This window comes from Vigna umbellata, chromosome 2 (assembly GCF_029865625.1).
Source record: "Vigna umbellata cultivar VRB3 chromosome 2, Vumbellata_1.0, whole genome shotgun sequence".
NCBI classification, from domain to species: Eukaryota; Viridiplantae; Streptophyta; class Magnoliopsida; order Fabales; family Fabaceae; genus Vigna; species Vigna umbellata.
In genome coordinates, this window is record NC_142166.1 from 46,911,033 (window position 1) to 46,934,660 (window position 23,628).

The 23,628-nt window shown below is 32.8% G+C and overlaps 3 protein-coding genes across 6 annotated transcripts; all 3 read left to right on the forward strand.

The window, feature by feature from the left end:
• The first annotated feature begins 317 nt into the window (after positions 1 to 317).
• Positions 318 to 5,379, forward strand: LOC124832698 (EamA-like transporter family). Its single transcript, XM_088107140.1, has 8 exons — positions 318 to 583; positions 1,593 to 1,991; positions 2,653 to 2,867; positions 3,422 to 3,492; positions 3,575 to 3,673; positions 3,813 to 3,930; positions 4,004 to 4,139; positions 5,055 to 5,379. The coding sequence occupies exons 1-8, from the start codon at positions 503 to 505 to the stop codon at positions 5,115 to 5,117; spliced, it is 1,182 nt and encodes a 393-aa protein (XP_087963266.1). The 5' UTR covers positions 318 to 502; the 3' UTR covers positions 5,118 to 5,379.
• Positions 5,380 to 7,814: 2,435 nt separating this feature from the next.
• Positions 7,815 to 10,921, forward strand: LOC148204132 (ER membrane protein complex subunit 7 homolog). Its single transcript, XM_088107141.1, has 7 exons — positions 7,815 to 8,042; positions 8,129 to 8,172; positions 9,031 to 9,139; positions 9,329 to 9,392; positions 9,496 to 9,612; positions 9,718 to 9,826; positions 10,498 to 10,921. Exons 1-7 carry the CDS (start codon positions 7,951 to 7,953, stop codon positions 10,590 to 10,592), a joined length of 630 nt encoding a protein of 209 aa, XP_087963267.1. The 5' UTR covers positions 7,815 to 7,950; the 3' UTR covers positions 10,593 to 10,921.
• Positions 10,922 to 15,525: 4,604 nt separating this feature from the next.
• LOC124844310 (Cysteinyl-tRNA synthetase, class Ia family protein) lies at positions 15,526 to 20,178 on the forward strand. Of its 4 annotated transcripts, none has more exons than XM_088107142.1 (9): positions 15,526 to 15,982; positions 16,075 to 16,138; positions 16,972 to 17,133; positions 17,356 to 17,526; positions 17,677 to 17,958; positions 18,120 to 18,245; positions 18,351 to 18,554; positions 19,035 to 19,136; positions 19,775 to 20,178. In XM_088107142.1, the coding sequence occupies exons 1-9, from the start codon at positions 15,624 to 15,626 to the stop codon at positions 19,997 to 19,999; spliced, it is 1,695 nt and encodes a 564-aa protein (XP_087963268.1). In that variant the 5' UTR covers positions 15,526 to 15,623; the 3' UTR covers positions 20,000 to 20,178. The 4 variants fall into 4 exon arrangements, with proteins under 4 accessions (XP_087963268.1, XP_087963269.1, XP_087963270.1 ...); XM_088107143.1 differs by having other exon boundaries at positions 15,812 to 15,982; positions 16,071 to 16,138; XM_088107144.1 differs by having other exon boundaries at positions 15,923 to 15,982; positions 16,071 to 16,138; positions 16,943 to 17,133.
• The last annotated feature ends 3,450 nt before the right edge of the window (positions 20,179 to 23,628 follow it).

Genomic DNA, 23,628 nt, shown 5'->3' on the forward strand with positions numbered 1-23,628 from the left:
GATTTAAAACCACTTTTAATAATTTGTAATAGAAATTAACACCTTTATAAAAAAATATATTAAAACTACAATAATAATAATACCATAATGTCTTCCCACATTTTTAAATTTGTAATTTGTGGATTAATATTTTCTTTTCAGAGCACTAAGTTGTTGTCCTATTTTTGTAAATTTAAATATACTAATTTTTCTAAATTTAAATATACTAATTTCTGTAATTGGGAAAGAGGTGGTTCTGTTAATAATGATACGTACTGTGACAGGTGAGGAAGAATTAATTAAGGGATTAACAAATTAAAAGGAACTTAATTTTAACGTTTTCCTCATAGACTTGGCTTTTCGGTGGTTACAAGAATCCTGCACCCACCATACCTCACCCAGTTCTGTTGCGTTTTGCTCTATTCTAAAGCAAGGCAAAGATTAAGATCTGGTAGGGAAATTGGTGTGGAAGAGTACGGATCTGGCAGTTTCTTCGTCCATCGGGGCATAGTTTGTTTTTGCGATGGGTTGGAGATACAACGCTGGCTTGTTCCTAATAGCCACTGTCGTTGTTATTTGGGTTACCTCCGCTGAAGTTACCCAGGTACGAACTTAACCAATTTTTGTTCTTCCTTTTTTTTATGGGATTCCTAGTTACTGTCCTTGATTCTTAGGTTATGATTCTTTGGTATTTGTTGAATGAGGTTAAATATTTATTCCTGGTTCTGGTTATACCGATCACCCAATCAAAACTGAGTGCAAATTGATGTTTGACTTCGTTTGACTTGATATTCCAAACCTCCGCAATCCTGGGGTTGCATTTCTTTGTGATATAATAATGAGATACAAGATCTGGACATCTAATTTGGGGAAAGGAAGTGCGGCTAAAGTGCAGGCTTGTATCTTTTGTCTGCACTTGAGCTGCATACAAACTAACTTCGAATTCTTCGGTTTCCGATCCCATTTCAACTCTTCTAATACACTTGGTACCACTTGAGTTACATTACAGCTCTTTGTAAGGATCAGCCTTTTTATTATTTCATGCTATGAAGCATTTCAAACTTTATAATTCAATCATTTAATCCGATAGTTGGGTATGTTTGGGTAATTTTATAAATGCTCTTAGGACAGAAAGAAGAAGTAAAGAAGAAATATTATTTTTTCAGAAATTGGAAATAACTTATACATGAATTAAAAATCATCTATTAGAGAAGCTGATATGAAAATAATTGTAAAAAAATATCTTATGAAGAAGTTAAGTTGATCCAAACAGACCCTATGTCCTTTTGGTGAAGTAGAACAATTACTATAGTATAGCAAACCCGGAAACATTTGGTCATCATAGTTTTGAGTGAGTGTTGAAAAGCCACGTATCATACAATTTGTTCTTGGTTCTTTGGAGGAGCGTTCGATATGCATTTCCAGTTATATCTTATGTTGCTGTATGTTACATGTGCCCACAGGTGGACACTGTTAATTGATGATTTATATTCGTATTAATACTATTAATATTCTTGCAACAAGACTTCTATTTAATGTTACATTGTCATGCAACAATTTCAGCCTCCAAGTTTATACATGTGAATAATTTTCTGCAAAATCTTTCTCTACAGGATATTTTTACAGATTATAAGCAGCCGTTTGCAGTGACATATCTTGGAGCTTCTCTTATGGTAGTTTACCTCCCAATAGCATTCATTAAGGACTGGTTCTGTAACTTACTTAAATCCCGCTCCTCTAAAAGTGGTAAAAATGCAGAGTGCGTGGATGAGTTTTCTGTCAGCATTAGCTCTCCTCTCAAAAGCAATGGAGTGCAGAAAAATTTTGAACTAGAACTGGGGAGTGTGATTCGGAAAGATAGTGATTTAGACCTTGCGACACTTTCAGAAGTAAAGCCATTGGTAGCTAAATATAATGATAATACTAATGTGCTAAAGGTGGAGAAAGAACTTACTGCGAAGGAAATTGCTGCTTATGGGTTTTACATTGCACCTATCTGGTTTATAACAGAGGTAACTGCAGAGTGATATCACTGTTCTGTTTTGTGGTTAAGAAGGACAAAAAATGCTTGATTATCTGTCCTACGAGGAGGCTATGATACTGAGTTGACAAGATGTGACATTATATTAAAATCATATCAGTTAAAGTCGTTGATAGATGTCTCCTTCCACAATGACTTAGAAAATGCAAAACACAAACCCAACACTGTTATAATCTCTTTGGACCAGTGCTCTCTCTTGCTGATAAGTTGATGTTGCGTGAACAGATTTTCTACACCATATTGTAGATCAATACATGCATATATCCTATACTCTAGGGAAAACTTCAGAACACCTGACCCTTCGTCACACTGGATAGATAATTCATATAGAACCTAAGTCTAAGTTCACCTGTCCTGTAGTTAGTTGATTGCCGTATTGTTCATATTAGTAGAATAAGATGTTTCCATGCTTCTCATACTTTCAACTTTTGTATTTTTTGCTGACAGCCTGTAATTGATTCTATGGAACTTTTTCAACATGCCTTTTCTTCATTTTATACTTTTATTCTTTTTTCTCCACGGGGATGTTTTTCAGTTGTAAATGCTGAACTTTTTTGCTTATTCTGCTGTTTCCATAACAGCTTTAGGGAAGTAGCAATGGTGCTTTATTAATTATCTTCTGTTGCTTTCAGTACCTATCAAATGCTGCCCTTGCACGAACAAGTGTTGCAAGTACAACAGTATTATCATCAACTTCAGGACTTTTCACACTTTTCATTGGTGCATTTATGGGTCAAGACTCTTTAAATGTAGCAAAAGTAGTTGCTGTCTTAGTCAGCATGGCTGGGGTTGTCATGACAACAATGGGGAAAACTTGGGCTGCGGATGAATCTCAATTAAGTGATGCGTAAGCTTTTTTATCCTTTTTATGGCTAAATCGCATTTAGCAAATTTTCTAGTTATTGCTGAATAGTGGTTAGTTTTAGCTGAATCTCAAACAGAAAACGTCATAGTACAATACAAAATATTATGACTCAACTTCAACTCTGATATAATTACCTGAAAGTTACAGAGTAGCTAAAAAAGTCCCCGTAAATAATTCATGTCAAAATGACAGGAAAATCATTGAGGTAAAAAATATAATTTCAACTGATCTTTCTTTGTCCTGTTTTGTATTTCTTAGAAATCTATCTCTTTCTGTGTATGTTCGTTAATGTATATATGTCATTCATAAGGATGGAACTAAAAGGATTCTAATACAAAAGTAAAGATAATTATTTAAATCATATGGCATAACTTTAGGGAGCCAAGTTCTTGTTTTTCGTGACATTTCCACTATCCTGGGATGCTGTCATCAGGACTGTTCTTAATCTGAGACCGAGTCTTATAAATAAATATATTATTACATCTTGTTCTTTGTAATGCTTTATTTGGGACATTGACAGTTTATGTTTTTCTCAGCAATGGAAAGCATTCTTTGGTTGGCGATCTTTTTGGAATTCTCTCAGCTATGTCATATGGTCTATTTACAGGTTGAGCAATGTCCTGGCTGTTCTGTTTTAATAAGATAATTTAGATAGATCATGACCATTTCTTGAATCATTACTACTGCAGTTCTTCTTAAGAAATTTTCTGGCGAAGGAGAAAGGGTTGATGTGCAAAAGCTGTTTGGGTATATTGGATTGTTTACCCTAGTAGCACTGTGGTGGCTTGGTAAGTTTTTTTCTTATTAATGTTTCTGCAGTTACTCACCAATAGCTTACTACTTTATGATCTCATTTATATGTCGAGCATGAAAAACTATGAATTGCTACACTAAAAGATTGCTAATTCTTTTCTATACTTCCCTCAGTCTGGCCTTTGATGGCCTTAGGAATTGAACCAAAATTCAGCATTCCCCACTCTGCTAAACTGGACGAAGTGGTTCTTGCAAATGGATTTATTGGAAGCGTACTTTCAGATTACTTCTGGTACATGAGAAGCCTACTTTAAGTTTATTGATTCAAATCCTTGTAATAACTCAATCTTTACCTATCCACCCAGGGCACTTTGCGTGGTATGGACTACTCCCCTTGTGGCCACTTTGGGTATGTCACTCACCATTCCTCTGGCAATGGTGGCTGACATGGTAATTCATGGTCGACATTATTCAGCAGTATACATTCTTGGCTCAGCTCAGGTATTTTTATCAACTACTTGATCTTTTTTAGCTGGTACCTCGGTAGGATTTTTGTTTCTATTTACCCAAATGATAACAATAAGTATATTTGTTAAAAAAAAGGTCCTTTTTCCTCTTGGTGTTATGATGACCCTTGCAGTTTAATATCTGTTCAGATAGTTTATATTTTCTTCCCTGGTTATTTGTTTGGGCATGTCCATATTCATGAGTTGTTGAGGGCATGTTTGTGGGGGGGGATTGGCTGTTTGGTCTCGTCTACAAATTATTGCGGATAGCATATTTTTAATTTCAATCATGCGTATGAGTTATGTTGCTTGTCAAGTAACTTCAGGAAATGGATCTCATCAAATGTACCCCACTTTCGTCTCCAATCTTGGCTCGCATTGTCATATCGGTCCCTGCACTGAAAAAACAAACAAAATACATGTCCTTAACCTTTTGTTTTTGTTTTCAGTCAATTTTGTCCTCCGTTTGTGCTTTTGTTCAACAATATAAGCCCCGAAACATAAGACCTCTGTTAGGAACTAATTTGACAGACAAAAAATAGACCAAAGACTTATTTTGCACTTTTTTTTATTTTATTTTAAGGACTAATACGATGACACATGCCAAGGTTAGGGACCAAGTAGGAATGAAAATGACGGTTGTCCTCGGATTTGATGAATGGCTTTTGATCACCACATTGTAATTTTGTTTATCGTATGGATGGATTGACTTATTTTGTTGTGACCAAAATGTTACTGAAAGAGCATTAAATTTCTTCCAAAATTAGTTATACTGAACACGTATAACAGTAAACATGTAATAGGAATTTTTGTCGTCCAACATACTAACTATTGAGTGATGGAGACAAATCGTTATCAGCGATTTGTTCACGTATTAATATGCTGGAATTGGTTTGCAATTGAACTGCAGGTATTTGCAGGCTTTGTAATAGCTAATCTTTCAGACAGGTTGACGAAGAAGTTGGGATTGTAGCATATTGTTTTCTTTGTTAACTTTTTCCATAGTTGATTCTTTGTTCGGTCCATCATCCGTCCATTGTTCTGATAGGGTGCTGTACCACAAGACAATGTATATCATAAATCAATGCGCTGAATGGGTGCTGTAATTTTTTTGTGTATATGATTCTAGGGTGAAGTTCATGTTTACATTATAGGTTGACCTATTAGCCACGGATCGAATGAATGTAATGAAGTCTTTTTTTACATTTCTGTATGCAATTTTTTTCTCCGTGTAATTTAAGATTCTTTTATTTTTTTTTTCTTTTAGATATGTTATGTTGTAACTCATTTATCATGCAATACATCCCTGCCGTTTTTGGTGCATCTATGAATGTAAACATAACCTGTTTTAAATCACTTTAAAGAATAAATATTTTTTAGGTCTTTTAATGAAATATGTCACACTCTTGAATTAGTTTTTGAAATCTCATTAAGTTGCTTCTGAAAAAACAATGTTAAAAAATTTGGACTGATCATTGAGTGAAGGAATTAGAGGAATGAGTTTCTAGTTGAATTTTATTCTTAAAGTATAGTATATTGTCATGACAAAACTAAATAAAAGTGATATTTGTTTTAAGAACTCATTCTACATGGATTTAATCGTGGCTGGGGTAAAATTATAAATCCTGTTAAAATTATATATAAAGTTCAAATGCATAAATTACTTCAAGTTAAAAACATAATTTGAAGAATTTTTGGGATTTGAATATATGATGTCACATTACTTACACTAGCATGTTGTTTGTATAAATTATATTGCTTAAGAAAATTACGTATTGTAAGAGAAAAATTAATGGAAAAAATATTTTGTAAGTGTTTAAATATGAAGTCAATTGCTGAACAATAAAAATAAACTAAATGTTTGTTTCAGCAGTCAAAGGTATTACTATATTATTTGATATCTTAATTATACTAACACTATAAATCACAATTATTATTTATTATTATATAAAAAAATATTATATAAAAATAAATAAATAAAAAATAAACAATCACGAAAAGTCAAATCAAATCCATAATAAAATAATACATGATAAACTTTAAACCAAAGGGAACCTCCTTGTAAATTAGAAATTGATATATGTAAACAACTCATTGAAATAATCACCGAAACTAAATGTTCTATCTTAACGACATTCTTGCATGTAAATGTTCTGCTTTAACTACGTTCTTAGATATGAGGTAACATAAAATGTAAATAAAAAAAGAAGAAGCAAAAATCCAATTAAATTATTATATTACAAATAATCATAAATATTTAATTGCCTAAAAAATATTAAAAAATTTAAAATTTATTTCTTTAATACATGATATCTAAACAATAGTAACTCATTAAAGTCGATCCAACTATAAGATATTTAGGTGGTTTGGTCTAAAATCAGAACTTTAAATTATATTGTTGTCTTTGAATACGAAAAAAATAAAAATGTTAAGAAGTGTTTTATTATTGATGGCTTACTTTAATGAATAAAGAAAACATGACTATATACTTTTTGAAAGAAACATTGAGATAAAAACATAAATACCGATAAGGATAGTGATCTTTGTATATTATCTTTCAATAACAACATATATTTGAAGACTTATACCAAAACTGATTTATCCTTTTTAGGGATATTGTAAAATTAGAATTGGTTTCAAAAGTATTTTTTGATTAATTGATAATGAAAACAAAATTGAACTGAGAATATAAATTTATTAAACTCTTAAAATAGTGAGTAAATGTTAAATTTACATTTTTTACACCATAGATCCCAATTTTTCAATAAATTTTAATAATGTAATTTATTTTTGTGATAAGATAAAAGTATAAAACAATTAACTAGTGGAAAAAATCGTGTTTTCTTAATTAATTAATTTATCTTCTTTAATTTGACCGTACTAAAATATTCAATTAAAATTTGAATTAAAAAGGTATTAATGGAACATTTTTTATCAGTTAAAATTAAAGTAATTAACTTTATAAATTTATATTTATTATAAATTAAAATTAAGAATATTTCTTTGTTAAGAATTCTATTTTTTAGTGCTCCATTTGTTACATTTTTAAAATCGAGAAATTTTAAAATATAGAAACGCTAACAATAAAAATTTAATGGTTTAATACGTATTTTGGTCCTTCTTTTCGTAGGGTCTGTTCAAATTGGTCCTACTTTTTTTCAAAAGTTCACTAAGATCCCACTTTTCGCAAAAACGATGCACGTTAGTCCTTTTTTAGGTTTAATACGTATTTTGGTCCCTCTTTTCGTAGGGTTTGTTCAAATTGGTCCTACTTTTTTTCAAAAGTTCCGTATTTTGATCCCTATTTTGATCCCTCTTAATGAACTTTTCGTATTTTGGTGAGCTGTACATTTTGATCCCTCAAAAGTTCACCTCAACGAAAAATGTACAGCTCACCAAAATACGAAAAGTTCACTAAGAGGGATCAAAATAGGAAACTTTTGAAAAAAAGTAGGACCAATTTGAACAGACCCTACGAAAAGAGGGACCAAAATACGTATTAAACCTAAAAAAGGACTAACGTGCATCGTTTTTGCGAAAAGTGGGATCTTAGTGAACTTTTGAAAAAAAGTAGGACCAATTTGAACAGACCCGAAAAGAAGGACCAAAATACGTATTAAACCAAATTTAATTAAGAAAATATTTATTGTTATTTTTCTTCTCTTCCCTGATCTCAAGTGATAGATCGTGAGAGTGCTTTGGTGTGTTGAACTTCAGCGTTTAACAGTTGAAATAGGAAAAAGAAAAACAGTGTGTTTTGGTGTTTCTGAGAAAACGAAGGTTTAGATCAGCTCTCAAATTCTGCCATGGCCTCCACCAGATCATTCATTCTTTTTCTATTAATTCAATTATGCTTCTCAGTTCTACCCCTCTCATTCGCCCAATCTCCTGCCACGGGGTATCAATTCCCTATTCCCTAAACCCTAATTTCACTTTGCTTTCTGCTTTCTATTAACCCTTATTTTAACGAATCTATTTCTCCAGGTCCACCGAAGGTTACACTATTTATGGTCGAGTGAAGATCCCCAGTACGTTCTTACTTTTACTTCGTTTTTTTTTTTTATTAATTATTATATTTTAAATCTCGAATATTGTTTACTGGGGCAGTTCTTTAAATTTTTTATGAATAAAAAAGTGTTGAACTTCGATCTGTGAATGAAGCTTGTGCTTGATGTGATGACTAAGGCTAAGTTAACAAGTTAACACACGATAGGATCCTATAGGTTGTGCTGTGTCATAGAGATTAATTTTGAATAGTGGTTGGGACTGTAGTGGTACTTGGTTGATCACTCAGTTCATCCTGTTCACATGAATTTACCTGCATTACATTGCTCAAAATTTACCTGGTTTAAAATTATTGCCTGGTTATTTTATTCTTCCGTCTTCTCCAACACTTTTTTGCTTGCACGTACTGATTTTTAATTTTTTTTAATAGAACTTGTGCGTTCACAGATAAATACACCTCTTTTTACTTGACAACAATATTGTCGTGTTAGGATGTGAAATTTCATGTGCCAAGACTATAAAACACCAAACCTTAATGAAGACTATGGATGGGTTTAAAAGTTGTTGGTTGCTCTCATCAGTTACTTCGATGAACTACATCCGGACAATTGAAATAGGAAGATGGAATTCTGAACTGTTTACTGTGTGTTGTCATTGGAAAAGTATGTCCCGTGGCGTTTAGATAAGCCAGATTTAGCCAGGATTTAGGGAAGCTGATGGTTTAGTTACCAGGCGATTGATAATTGAAATGGGAAAATTTGATAGTTTATATCCTTGATGCATTCATTCTATTTGTTGCATATCTATCTTCTGACCGTATATAGGTTTGCTATAGCCTACAAGTTCTGTTGGATAGTGATATTTCTAAATATTTATGACAGGTGTGGGAACAAAAGAATATATTCTTCCAGGAAAAATTTCTAACGTCAAAGTCATACTCAATGGTGGTCAAAGAGTTACTTTTCTGAGGCCAGATGGATATTTCTCATTGTATCCTTTTGATTTACAACTTAATTTCCACTTCTGCTTAATTTGCATGATGGATGTTTTTGGGATATTAAACCCTATTAAATTCTATCTCTCCTTATCTTCTTGTTCTTGATTTTATGAAGTTATTGTAGTTAATGCTGGCAAATCATGTTAAGAGATGATCTAATTCCTTAATGTGTATGCTTTAAGCCACAATGTTCCTGCAGGGACACATCTAATTGAAGTAGCTGCAATAGGTTATTTCTTTTCTCCGGTGAATACTCTACCTGAAAATTACATCTCAATTCTTTTCCCCAAATATATATATTTTTTTCAATGTATGCTCATTTCTCAAATTTTTATGTTTATTAAAAAAGGTACGAGTTGATGTAAGTGCTAGACACCATGGCAAAATTCAGGCGGCACTGACAGAGAATAGGAGGGGACTTAGTGAGTTTGTCTTAGAGCCATTAAGGGATGAACAATATTACGAGGTTGGTTTTGACTGCAAATTCCCTGTTTGTGTTTGCCTGTTCCCCTTCCCATTCCTTCAATTTATGACCTAAATGTCTGCATGTTGTTATCTTGTCTTGCTACAGGTTAGGGAGCCATTCTCTATTATGTCCGTTGTGAAAAGTCCAATGGGTCTGATGGTTGGATTTATGCTAATTGTTGTCTTCCTCATGCCCAAATTGATGGAGAACATGGGTATGTTTTTAATAACTTATCTGCTAACTTTTTTCAATTTTTGAGTCTCTTTTTTGCATATATGGATGTACTTGCTTTGTATGGGTGAAATGTTTTATTTCCTTCTGGAGAAGTTTGGGACTAATCCTATCACATACCCGATATCATTGTTGCTTGGCAACGTCAAAATATAAAAATCAAGTTGAAATATCTGAAGTTCCTTCTATCTTTTTATCTATCTCCCTGTCTTCGTTCTTGAAGAAAATTTTTCTCCCCTAATTTTCTTGTATTACTGAGTCATAACTGAATACTTTGCAACCTTCCACCGCCATGCTATTTTATGTGATCATTGTGTACATATTAAAAGGTTTCAGCTATGAGTTATGCTTCTCTCTTTTTGGGCTTCTACTAATTTGTTCTTGCATGATTATCAAACTTGATGAGTTTCTCGGGAAAAAACTTGTTAACTAATCATTAACTCCATTTTGGTCAAAACCTAGATGAAGTGGGGGAAATCTCGAAAATCTTGTTCAACTTTACTTTTTGATGTTGTGAATTGCTTTACTTGTTTCACAGTCAATGTGCCGAATGGTAGTTTTTTCTTGTTAGTTATATGAACCTAAAAAGCAGGATATTGTGCTACTTTTTGCATAAATTATGCTGATGGCCTCATTGTATTTCTGTGGAAACAGATCCAGAAGAAATGAGGCGTGCACAAGAAGAAATGAGAAATCAAGGAGTTCCATCGTTAGCAAGCTTGTTACCTGGTGCCGCAAGAAGCAACTAGGTATATATGAGTAATGGAAAACTGGTGAGCAAGTTGGTTGCCTCAAGCACGAGCTGAAGAAATATGACTTCTGATTATTGGAGAATTTTCTCATGAGAAATTGGTACTGAGAAATCTTTCGATTATTTATGCTGTGGATTAGCTAAAATTTGAAATTTCTAATAGTGGTTTATACGTTTGACTTGAACGCTCAGGAGTAGGGTTCTGCGTTGCTCTTCCCATTTTCTTGTCAATGTTGATATTAGTAATATTTAGCTCTTTTGGTTTACTTGTAGAAGCCCTTAATTTCCACTTTTGGTCGTTTTTCTTGAAAAAAATGATTTATAATCTGTTTTGCTGTGTTGCTCTAGTTAATTTTCTTCTTTAATGCATGTTTTTGCCTTCTATTTTTGTTATTCCTTTTGCAATTTGATTTTAAAATATTGGGTTTTGATAGTTATGAGGAGACTATGAACAATTGGGTTCATATTAAGATTGATAGGATTTAAGATTCTAGATTTTAAAATAGGCTTAATAATTGAAACGCAAGAGTTGATTTAGGACATATAGAGAAATTAAATTATTTTAACAATTATTCTTATACCAAAAGAGTCTTATACCGTTTATAATTTATATAACAATTTTTTTTTTTAATTCACCCAGACGTTTGTCGAGGATGAACTATAATAGAGCTAACTGTTTGATACCAAAAGTCCATCAATCATTTCTCAATGTATTTAATTGTGATTGATGATAATTATATTAATCTTGTGCAGGACTAGCATAATGATAAAAAATCTTGTAAAAATTAACTTCGTGATAAAATATTTTAAAAATGATTAAAATGGTGATAAAATAATTTAAAATGCTAGATAAGATTGAATAAATGTTGTCAAAATATATAAAACATTACCTTTACCAAATCGTGAGTAAATTTTATCAATTTAATTATTAAATTGAAATTTCTAATAAAATAGATTGATCCTAATATGCTCACACAAATTTAAAATAGTTGATATTTTATCTCCACACTTCATTCAATTTCTGATATGACATATTATTTAAGGTAATAAAATGAAAATAAATAGCTATTTATTTTGTTTCATATATATATATATATATATATATATATATATATATGGGGTTTGCTAACGCGCGTACGCCTGTTTTTCAGTTGGTACATTTTAGTAGACAAAAATACACTTATATATCATGGATTCTAAGTTTTAAGGTCAAGGGTATTTTAATAATTTTCATTCTCAAAACTTAAAAAAAAAAAAAAAAACCCAAACCCTTACTCACCTCTCTCATTCCTCTCAATCCTTTCTCTTTCATCTCTCTCATTCCAACCTTTTCTCTGTCATCTACCCAATTGAAAAAATCAGAAACACTTGCCTTTAAAAAATTTACCTTTGTAAAGAGTTAAGTCATTGACATATTCACCTTCAGGCAAAGGTTCATTCAAGATCTCTTCAATTTCACCATCTTCACTAACCTCTCTAATTTTATCTGCATAGGTTGAATCATCATCTCTAAAAAAACCCTTCAGGCCAATTACCAATTCTTTCGGATGTCATTATGCTTCTGAAAATTAGATAAAATTATATACGACAAAAATTATAAAATGAAAACTCATTATAAAGTCATTTTTTGTAAGAAATTGTTTAACAACGAGTGTTTCTGATTTTTTTCCAGGTCAATTACCAATTCCTTTGATGTCATTATGCTTGTGAAAATTAGATAAAATTAGATAAGACAAAAATTATAAAATAAAAACTCATTATAAAATCATTTTTGTAAGAAATTGTTTAACAGCGAGTATTTCTGATTTTTTTTTCCAGGTCAATTACCCATTCCTTTATGCTTGTGAAAATTGGATAAAATTAGATAAGACAAAAATTATAAGATAAAAAGGTAAGATTGTTTAATGGCAAGTGTTTCTGATTTTTTCAATTGGGGCTACAGTAGGGATGACAGAGAAAAGATTGGAGTGAGAAAGAGGAAAAAGAAAGGGTTGAGAGGAATGAGAGAGGTTAGTAAGGATTTGGGGGTTTCTTTTTTTTTTTTTAGTTTTGAGAATGAAAATTATTAAAATACCCTTAACCTTAAAACTTAGAATCCATGACAACATTGCTAAAATGTACCAACTGAAAAACAGACGTACACGCGTTAGCAAACCCATATATATATATATATATATATATATATATATATATATATATATATATATATATATATATATATAAGTAGGTAATTATGATTGAAATATTACTAAGTGGGAACTATTAGATGTCAGACATTAGTTCTTTCCGTTCACCGATTTTTTTTATTATTAAGAATGAAATAAAGAGAACAAAAATTAAGGTGACTATTGGTAGGGTTTTTCTTTTGTTCATAGTCGAAAATCAATCCTCATAATTATAGTTCTTGTAAACAAGTTAAATTTATTTGGTCAGTAAAAAATACTTAGAAAAATTTTAGAACTAGAAAAGGGATATGTTATTTTGATAAAACAATCTTTAATTTGTTACTATCTAAATTTAATAAAAGTATTATGGTATTTTTCCAATAAAATTCGAACTCTTTTTTCAAAAAAGAAAAGTTAGTTTATCATCTCTTATATAAGAATGTTATTGTGAAAAACTTAAAAAAATAAACTTATTTCCTAAAAATAATATTTAAAAAAAAAAACTAAACCAACGTGTAAAATACACTTCTTTTTTTTTATTTTCAGATTTTCGAAAAACTACCAAGCATCTCTCCCTTAAGAGAAGAAAGGAATAGAAAACATAAAAATTAGAATAATATTGTTTTTAATTATTTCTAAATTTACAAAGTATAGAAATTATTTAATTTTTAAGCAATACTTTAAATACAATTTTTATACTAAATCAAGGTTAAAATAAGAAGAAACCTCCAATAAAGAAGAAAGAAAGAAAAAAGTTTTGTGAGTGCTGTAAGTTTTTAAAACGTAGCGTGTGTTCGTTCGTTTCTATGGATTTTACTGTTGCTGATGATTATCGAAGACGGATTTGTACATATACCTGTGTTCGCTTCTGTCGATTTGTAAGGATGGATTACAGTGGATTTGCGGGATACGTTTGTATATGGTCACTCGCATATATGCGACGATTTATGCTGATTGTGAATAAAATTTCACTTTTTTCCTTAATACATTTGATAATACCAGCAGAGAGAAAAGGGAAAAATAACATACGATTCTGAGATGGGTTAATCGATTCCAGATGTGGTTGCAGACGCTGTGGTTGCAGACGCTGTATCCGGTTACAGTTATCAGAATTTTTTTTTGAATCAGTGTATTCGGTTATGGGACTGCGTAATCGATTACGCTGCAAATGTATATGAATGGTGGGTGGTGTATTCGGTTACTGGATGCTGTAATCTGTTACGCGTTTTCTGGTTAAGTGTGGTGAAGAGGCGGATTCGGTTACGGGCTGCGTTATTGTGCTCCACCAAGCTTGATCGTTCTTCCATGCTTCGTCCGATGGGTGATTTGATATATAACATGGTTGGTGTTGAGTGGTGTGGTCAGAAGGTTGATGCACATCCAAAGGTCCATGAAGCACTGCATGGAGGAGGCGGAGAAGTGATCCGGACATGGCAGTGGAAGGAGTTCGTTGTATATCATCACCCCTAACATTTTCATTTTGTTGCAGGTTTTAGGAAGCAAAACTGGGGGCTTGGTTAGCTGGTGAAGTTGTTGAAGACGACCTTCTCCTTCAAATACCTCTTACCCTCCCTTCGTTTTCTTTCCTCTTTGTCCTCGACCTCGACTTTATCCTCAGGTGTTTCTGGGTTCGTGACCCCAGATCCTCGATCATCGGAGGCGCGGGCGTTGAGCTCTGGCCCCGCAAAATTGCTACTGCTTCTTTCTCCCTTCAAGACATGAAGACCGTCAAGACTGTCGTTAATGCGATAAATTTTCCTTTCCCTGTCTCTCTCTCTTTTCTTCTTTTATTTTTATTACTATATACCAAATCAAATTATTCTTCTTCACCCTCCTCATTTTAGGCATTCAAAATTGACAACTCCTACTTTCCATAATTTGAATTTATAAACGGAAACAATATTAAAAAATCATGCAATTTAGTTCACCTTTCTCCATACTTCTTTTTTATTTCTGCTTTATATTACTGGCATCGTCTATTTTTTTTTAACAGTTTCGTCGTTACCAGTTCTCCTCTCCGATGAATAAATTCATCAATTTATTTCAAACTGATCAATATTGTATGATTATATATTATGTTGTGATTATGCTAGGTTTATAATGTTTGTTTAATTCTTTTGATTAGTTGAATATATTAATGTATATATGAATTATGTTTATTCAATATATCAATGCATGATTTTAATTATACTATGTATATATGTTTAAGTAAATCTTATGGAAGAATATATAGATTTATCATATTTGGAGAGTGAAGATATAGATGATGATGTGGTTGGTGTAGCAAATAAATTGATATCACTTCGTAGCAAATTATATTACAAGCAAATACTACATTTTAAAATTAATTTATTTTATAACATTATAACTTTTTTAATTTTTAAACATTAATTTTATAAATTATTTATAATTTTGTCTCTTTATAAACAATTTTACAATTAAATATAACATTAATAAATAATATTTTATATTACTTTTATAACTAAGGGCATTTTGGTAATCTTTAATTTCTACCCATTAAACTAATTTTTAAAATTTATCACATCAATCAAATCCTACCTTAATTCCCACAAACTTTACTTCGAAATTCACTCTCAATTACCCACAAATCCACTCAAAAAAACAACTACAAAATTATTCTCAAAACCACTCAAATCCATTCTAATCATCCCCCAAATCATCTCCCCCTATACACCAAAAAAGAATAAAGCCTTAAACTTTTCCTTCTAAGTACATACCCTGTTGGCTATACGTATAAAGCAATAAACGATAACCTTAAAGCTGTTCGTCCGAGTGAACTCGGTAACTACAAGCTGATTGTTGATAACTCATATCAGAGAGAGACCCAAAGAGAAGCTGCAAAAATGGGTACTGTCTCTCTTCTTAAGTGCTACAGACCCTTATTCTCTACGCTTTTTCCTCGCTCCCCTCCATCAACACCCCACGCAGCCATCTTCAGGAGGAAGAACCCGCGGTCCTTCTGCGCCTGCTCGTCTCCGCCGTTGACGGCTGAGAAGGATTGCGGCAAATCCGACGCCGAGGGTTTCACCCTGAAGAAAACTGCGCCGGAGGTATGGCTGCACAACACCATGAGTAAAACAAAACAACTCTTCAAACCCAAAGTGGAATCCAAAGTGGGAATGTACGTGTGTGGCGTCACCGCCTACGATCTCAGCCATATTGGACATGCACGCGTGTATGTCAATTTCGACCTTCTTTACAGGTTTCTCTCTTCTCTTCGTACACGCTTAATTCAATCGTATCCTCCTTTTCGATTTGGCACTAATTGGTTTTCTCTGCTTGACAATTAGGCAGATACTTTAAGCATCTGGGATTTGAAGTCTGTTATGTTCGCAATTTTACTGACGTTGATGACAAGGTCAGTGAGTGAGTGTCTATTTCCTGTTTTCTGTGCCTCCTTGCCATTTTCTCATTAAAAAAAAAAACAATTTTTATGGTTCTTTGTTGTCTCATATGTCTAATATCTTCATAATACACAAGTTGGCATCCTTAAGGCAATTTTATTCGTTAATTAGTGACGCGTCTTTCAGCTTATTGCTTGGCTCCTGTTTTAATAGCTTTAGGGTCTGTGCCTTTGTTTTCATTAGGTTAAGGTGTTTAGCTTTTCGCTTGTTCAAAATATTAATAACTAGCAGATAAAGAAGTGACGAAAATCTTCGAGATGATATTTTTGCAACTAAGCCTGAATTTGCTCTTAGTAGAGGATGGTAATGAGGTGGGTCGGGAATTTGTCGTGGGTTTGAACTAGGTCTTGTTTGGTCAACTTCTTTTCATAATTACTTATAGGAAAAGTAAATAAGAGGGTATAATGAATTGGGTTTCTCTCAAAAGTTAAAATCAACTTATGTATCTTAGCTGTTGGAGAAGTTAAATGGGATAGCTTGTACAAAAGTTAAGTACGAAATGATTTTAACTCATGAGAGAATCTCCATTTATTTTACTTTTTTCATTTTCTTGTCATAAAAACACTTATACAGAAGTTTATCCAAAAAAAACCTTTTACGCGACTCGTGGCCATTCACTTGTTAGTTGTTACCCTAAAAACAGTAGTTCTTAATCGTTTAGAGTTTAGACCTTAAGAATTTGTAGACAAGTTTTGAGTCTGATTATATCCATTTGTTAAAAATGCAAAGTACCCACTGTTTTTTAATTGCTATTACAGGATCTTAGTCTGCACTTTTCAATATGTAGATAATTGCTAGAGCGAAAGAGTTAGGACAAGATCCAATCAGTTTGAGCCGGCACTATTGTGAAGAATTCTGTCGAGACATGATAACTCTTAATTGTCTGCCTCCCTCTGTGGAACCAAAGGTCTCGGGGCACATGCCCCAAATCATTGATATGATTGAGAAGGTACTGATACTCTCCATTTACTGTGGCATTAAAATGCACAATAGAAGATATACAAATTTTAGACTGTTTATTCATATTCCATTTCTACACAACCTTAGATACGTTATTGGTAGATGGAATGCTTCTCTTCATAGCTTATTAGAAAACTCTATTTTGTTTTCTGGTTAATAAATACAATGTTGATTTGCTTCGTTATTGATCCGTTAACATGCTTGTTGACAGATTCTTAATAACGGGTATGCCTACATTGTTGATGGGGATGTATACTTTAATGTAGAAAAATTTCCAGAATATGGGAAATTATCCAGTCGAGATCTAGAAGATAACCGAGCTGGTGAAAGGGTTGCAGTTGACTTAAGGAAGAAAAACCCTGCTGATTTTGCTCTGTGGAAGGTATGATATATCAGTGACAATTGACAAATATTGATAACATTATCTGTTAAATATGTTGATATCTTACATATTACAAATCAATGATTATTAAATTCTTGAAATCTTAATTTAGTTTGGAACTTATTGTGAATTTCCAATGCTATGTTGCAGTCTTCAAAGCCTGGGGAGCCATTTTGGGAAAGTCCCTGGGGTCCTGGAAGACCTGGGTGGCATATTGAATGCAGTGCCATGAGTGCAGCTTATCTTGGTTACTCTTTTGACATCCACGGTGGAGGAATTGATCTTGTGTTTCCTCACCATGAGAATGAAATTGCTCAGAGTTGTGCTGCTTGCAAGAAAAGTGATATAAGCGTATGGATGCACAATGGTTTTGTTACAATTGATTCTGTGAAGATGTCAAAATCTTTGGGAAATTTTTTCACAATACGTCAGGTGACTCATCCCTGATGGTTTAAATTTATCCTACTTAAGTATATTGTCTTTTTTATTAGACAAGAACTATTTAGTCTATGATGAAGGACCTACAATTTTTATTTGTTGATGGTTACCATTCAAAGGGTTGTATTTTGATGCCATAAATATTGTTTAATCAGGTTATAGACATTTACCATCCACTGGCTTTGAGATATTTTTTGATGAGTGCTCATTATCGATCTCCTGTTAACTACTCAAATATACAACTTGAAAGTGCTTCAGACCGTATCTTTTATATATATGAGGTATTACTATGCATTTTCCCCTGGGTGTTCTTAAATAGGCTTGCTTCTTTAATGTGTCAGCATGTATGTTATGTGGACTATCTTGATTGTTTTGTGTGTTTGCAGACATTACACGAATGCAAAAGCTTCTTGAATCAGCATGATCAGACAACCAGAAAAGATTCCATCCCACCAGATACATTGAATATTATTGATAAGTTCCATGATGTTTTTCTGACCTCAATGTCGGATGATCTTCACACGCCAGTTGTATTGGCTGGAATGTCTGATCCCTTAAAATCAATAAATGATTTGTTGCATACCCGTAAGGTATGGGATTTTCTCGTTTATAGCTGAAGTTATTATGTAATTTTGGTTTAATATTGGTTTTAAATGAACTCAAGGTTTGGAAATGAACAACTATAGCATTATTTCATCGTATTGTTGGTGTGCAATTTTGGTTTTTTAGGTTAATGTCAGTCGATCAACCTCTGGTTTTGGTCATACTTGTATCTAACAATCAATCTTGCTTCAAGCAAACCTATATTTCAAGTTGTTTACTTTCTAAGTGTTACATGATGCCAATAACCTAATATTTGCGAAGGATCAGTAAAAGGGTTTTGTGCATATCTCTTCATGGTTTTCCATCTCTATAGATGTGGTCTTTAATTGTGTTGTTTCATAGTTTCTGTGCTAGAAATGCATCTTCGAAATATCTTGGGGATGGTATTTTTTACTGCTTGGCACATGTGCAAATAAATTATATGAATTAAATACCGTTTATAACATTCCAAGTTCATAATCATGCAGGGGAAAAAACAACAATTTCGAATAGAGTCACTTACAGCTTTAGAGAAGAGCATCGGGGATGTCCTTACTGTTTTAGGACTAATGCCTGCAAGTTACTATGAGGTACGAATACATTTTGCTTTCTGTCACTGTTTTCTATTGTTTTTTTTGGCACGTGAGGTATTTTATCATACCCACCCATCAAATTTTTTGGGAGAAAAAATCACTAGTTTATGTGTAATTAACAGAAATTCCATTGAGTAGAAGTTTTTTATTCCTTTACCGGTTAACTTTCTGGGGTGTAATTGTTATTTTTGAACTCTTCTAACAATCTTTTTTACGGGGTATATTATTTCTGATCAATTGATCATTTATTTTTTTCTAAATCTTTAACTCCCATTCAATTCTGGCATAGTGTTTAAATGGAGATTTTTATGGACATTCTTTTGTGGTAACCCCTGCAATTATTGGCCATCGGATTCAATATTGAGATTAATCCGACAATCAATAATACATCCACCCAGTCTGAAACTCCTATAACAATGGACTGCTACAAATTCTCCGTAATGATTCTGTATATTTTTATGAAACATTTGTTGGGTTTTATATAGATACCTACAGTGAGCTTGCATAAACCCAGAGGTAAGTCTAATGGTATGACATATGAATAGGTTTGAGATTTTGTTTCTCTGGTATCTGTTTGCGTAACATAATTCATATTATTCTGCCAAATGTTCAATAACTATTTTTACATGCTGCAGGTTTTGCAGCAGCTTAAGGAAAAAGCTTTAAAGCGTGCAAACTTGACAGAAGAGAAAGTGTTGGAGAAAATAGAAGAACGGGCTGCTGCTAGAATAGAAAAGGACTATGCTAAATCAGATGCAATTAGGAAGGATTTGGCTATTCTTGGTATTACTCTTATGGACAGTCCAGATGGCACAAGTTGGAGGCCTACCATTCCTCTTCCACTTCAAGAGCTTCTTTAGTCCAGACAGCTACCTTCATTTCTTCAACATATCCAAATCAAAACTCATAAATGTATATGGAATTTAATTGTAAGGGATGCCACTGCTGTATCAAGTTATCAACTGCCACTACGGTAAAGCCTCCCCTTCTGAATTCTTATGTTGTCTTGGTGACCAATATTGAATTAATTATTTTCTTATTTGTCGGGCTTTAACCCTTAGAATATTCTTGATTCATAGTTGCAACACTTTCATATTAATATTGAAATACCTTTGGCTTTAGAAAGCCTTCTTTTGTGGTAATTTTTCGGTTGTTTTTATTTTTTTCTTTTCACTCTTGATCTTTGTTTATGCTAATAATGAAATGGATTCCTAGATCACAAGAAAACCCTTGCATATATATATATATATGTTTGGTGTGGATGAACGTGGGTCATTCAAAATTAACTACTGTGGCATTTTTGGAAGGACGGGAAAATAAAAAAGCAATAAATATAGATAATGATGCATTTGTATTCTTTAATTAAAGAGAGAAAAGAAAATGTCTTTGGAAAATGAAAGCTTTAAAAAATAAATCTTCTATCCAAATTTTTATTTATTCTCTTCATTATAAAGTGTATTCTGATAAGCAATGCCACAGACGAGTGAAATAGTAGCGTAATAATTTTTAAAACAATAGGTGTTTTGTATATATATATTGGAAACAATTTATTCATAAAACGAATTTAGAAGAATTTGTTTTGCAAGGTAAAATGAAATTTGTTTTACCGGAAAGGATTTTACTTTCCAAATGTAAATATAATTGTTTCAAAGCTTTTAGAATAAATAATATATGATTAAGATAGTATAATTTTTTTATAACACTAATGAATGATAAGTTTATGATTTTTATAATATTTAAAAAATATATTAAAGATTTTGTCTGTTGGATTTGTAACATTCCAAAAATACAGTATAAAATCATATACGAGAATAATCACATATTAACAATACTACAGATCAGTTCTGCACTTAACGAGATACGATTATAGCCGAACGGCCTTACATAACAGCAGGGAAATTAAAACCGTACGCTAGCTACCACTAGACCGAACAGTTTACAAAATATACTATTACCGCACGATCTTACAAAAGATAAAGTCAACATCAGACCGAACGTTCCTAAGGTTCGGCCTTAACTTCCGCCTCTTCCGATACTTCTTCCAGCAGTTCATCTCCTTCTGCTCACATCCACACGGATGATCATTGCAACAGGACAACAACTGAACGCACAACACAGACAACAATGATAAACAGGGTAAGCTTATGTAATTTAATTAATGCAATAACAACATACAACGTTCATGATTCAATCAACAACAACCACATCATAATTCATACACCATGGCATGCAAAGAACGACCACTTGACTCTGACTGTCCGGACTGTATGAATCCTGTGTAACTACGACGTTCGTGCACCCGAGTGATGTAATAATTGGGATATCCTCAACAGCTGCCACTCGAGGTTGATCTGTTCTATCCAAGTTAACCTTATGGACTAGGACCTCCTGTCATTCACACACATGACTTACTCCTTTCTACATGAGAACGAGTAATCATGGAATATCAGGAAAAATGCCCGTTAAGCTTTGCCCACATTCATACTTTACCAATCAATAACTACTTTTTGAGATATTCCTCCCTGGAATACTCGTTCATAATCAAACTATTTCATTCACATCACATTTCAAATTTTCTCATACTTCATCATTAATACATTCAACTGAAATACGATCACATTCTCTCATCATAGCGTAAGTACGACTGGAATAACATTTCTTAGAAATTAACATAACTTAGCGCTACTTATCCACTTCAATAAACAGACCCCTAAGAGTTCAAACCGGACGCCACGAAGCCTAGGCCGAGTACTAAGACTCTAGGCCGAACACCTTTTAAAGACCAACACTGTTTGACACCCAATACTAATACTGATGAGAAATTATGAAATAACGAACGCTATCGATTTTGGCTGAAGACTCTTATCCTAAAACTGTAATAATAGATTACAGAAAATGAGACCCAGCGCTTGGTTTAAGACCGAGCCCTGTAGAAACCTAACACTATTGAACAAGCGCTGGTACAAGACCATAATATATATAAAATTGCGCCACACTTATTTTTAATGAAAAATAACGATAACGTCTACGACTTTACGTAGTATAGAATACGTTAACTAAATTGTTTAGGAAACCTAAAGAAGGACTACACTTAGGCCGAACACTCATTTACATATATATAATATTATGAAATGCTCTTCATTAACGAAATCATTTCTAGAAGGAGAACTTAGTATAGACAGACGCTCAAAGGATAACTGAACGATTAATACTAACTCTCGGTCACAATTTACCTAATCCTACAGAGTATTACAGGTTGACTCTTAGACAATATCACTAAAGCATGAGAAATCAGTTACGACCATGCATTCCAAGAAGAACCGAACGCTCGCTAATGACGCTAGACCATACTATCACCTTTACTCAGAATACTACAGTTTGAATATCAAGTCGTATCTCAACTTAGTTCACAACGTATATTAGTCATCCATCCACACATCCAAACAAGTAGTACACGCATATTTCATACTCATCAAATAATCAGACAACGTATCATGCAAACATACCAACGTTCAAAACAAGAATTTAATCAAATTATATAAGCTTCCCTTACCTCTATACGTAACCGAACGCTCAATGATGCAGAATAAAGCTCCCCACTACCAAAGACTTAACGTTTGACAGTCACGTTTTAGGAATACTGAACCAAACATAAAACCAAAAACACTCAGAATTATACGATTCACTCAGGTGACCAGAAATAGAGGTTTGCATGCGAGACTAAACGAACGTGATAAAGAGAAAGGAACTCACCGGCTTAGAACCAAAATCGATCGGTTTAAACGAAAACTCTTGACACCGGGAGTGTTCAAACGATGCTTGAGAGGTGATCGGAAGAAGAAAATGTGAGATTTTCTTAGAGAGAAGGTGGAGATTTTAGAGAGAAGGAGAAAACGTTTTCAGAAATTTGGAGAAAAAGAAAAACATGCATAGAAGTGGCACGACATTTGAAATTTGGCATTAAGTACTGCCGTCACCCAAAACCGAACGACCACTCTCTTGCAACCACTTATTTTTCACTAACTGAAGCGCTCACTCTCTCCTTGGCACATGGATCCCACTACTTAAGATTTTCAGTAAATTTTTAAGGGGTCTAACAAGATTGACAAAATTTAACTTTCTATTATGTGATTAACATGCAGAACTTGGTGATATTTTCGGTACTTTAAATTTTAAAAAGTTACTGAATATTTTTTTTAAGTAATAAAATTATAAAAAGTTAATATTAAATTAACATGAAAGGTATGCAAATGTAAATAAGATGGACAAGAAGAAGAAAAAAATTGATCGAGAACGGTTTATCCATTAACTTTATATAAAGCAAGATTGAAGAAACAAAAATGTTCATCACAAAAAGGATATGCCAGAAATCAAGGATACGTTTTAACCTAAGCAATTGTTGAGACTTTTTTTTTAAAAATAAAATATGTTATATTAATTTTCTATAAAGTAAAACTATCATATAAATTTTTTGATATAATTTATTTAA

What these genes read in the sequence shown, in the direction of transcription:
- LOC124844310 (XM_088107142.1), top strand. Translation starts at nt 15,624, where the DNA reads ATGGGTACTGTCTCTCTTCTTAAGTGCTACAGACCCTTATTCTCTACG. An exon ending in ATTTTTTCACAATACGTCAG is followed by an intron (nt 17,959 to 18,119) that starts GTGACTCATCCC and finishes TTGTTTAATCAG; the next exon opens with GTTATAGACATTTACCATCC. An exon ending in ATTTGTTGCATACCCGTAAG is followed by an intron (nt 18,555 to 19,034) that starts GTATGGGATTTT and finishes ATAATCATGCAG; the next exon opens with GGGAAAAAACAACAATTTCG.
- LOC148204132 (XM_088107141.1), top strand. Translation starts at nt 7,951, where the DNA reads ATGGCCTCCACCAGATCATTCATTCTTTTTCTATTAATTCAATTATGC. An exon ending in TGGTCGAGTGAAGATCCCCA is followed by an intron (nt 8,173 to 9,030) that starts GTACGTTCTTAC and finishes TATTTATGACAG; the next exon opens with GTGTGGGAACAAAAGAATAT. An exon ending in GGGATGAACAATATTACGAG is followed by an intron (nt 9,613 to 9,717) that starts GTTGGTTTTGAC and finishes GTCTTGCTACAG; the next exon opens with GTTAGGGAGCCATTCTCTAT.
- LOC124832698 (XM_088107140.1), top strand. Translation starts at nt 503, where the DNA reads ATGGGTTGGAGATACAACGCTGGCTTGTTCCTAATAGCCACTGTCGTT. An exon ending in AGTAGCACTGTGGTGGCTTG is followed by an intron (nt 3,674 to 3,812) that starts GTAAGTTTTTTT and finishes TACTTCCCTCAG; the next exon opens with TCTGGCCTTTGATGGCCTTA. An exon ending in ACATTCTTGGCTCAGCTCAG is followed by an intron (nt 4,140 to 5,054) that starts GTATTTTTATCA and finishes ATTGAACTGCAG; the next exon opens with GTATTTGCAGGCTTTGTAAT.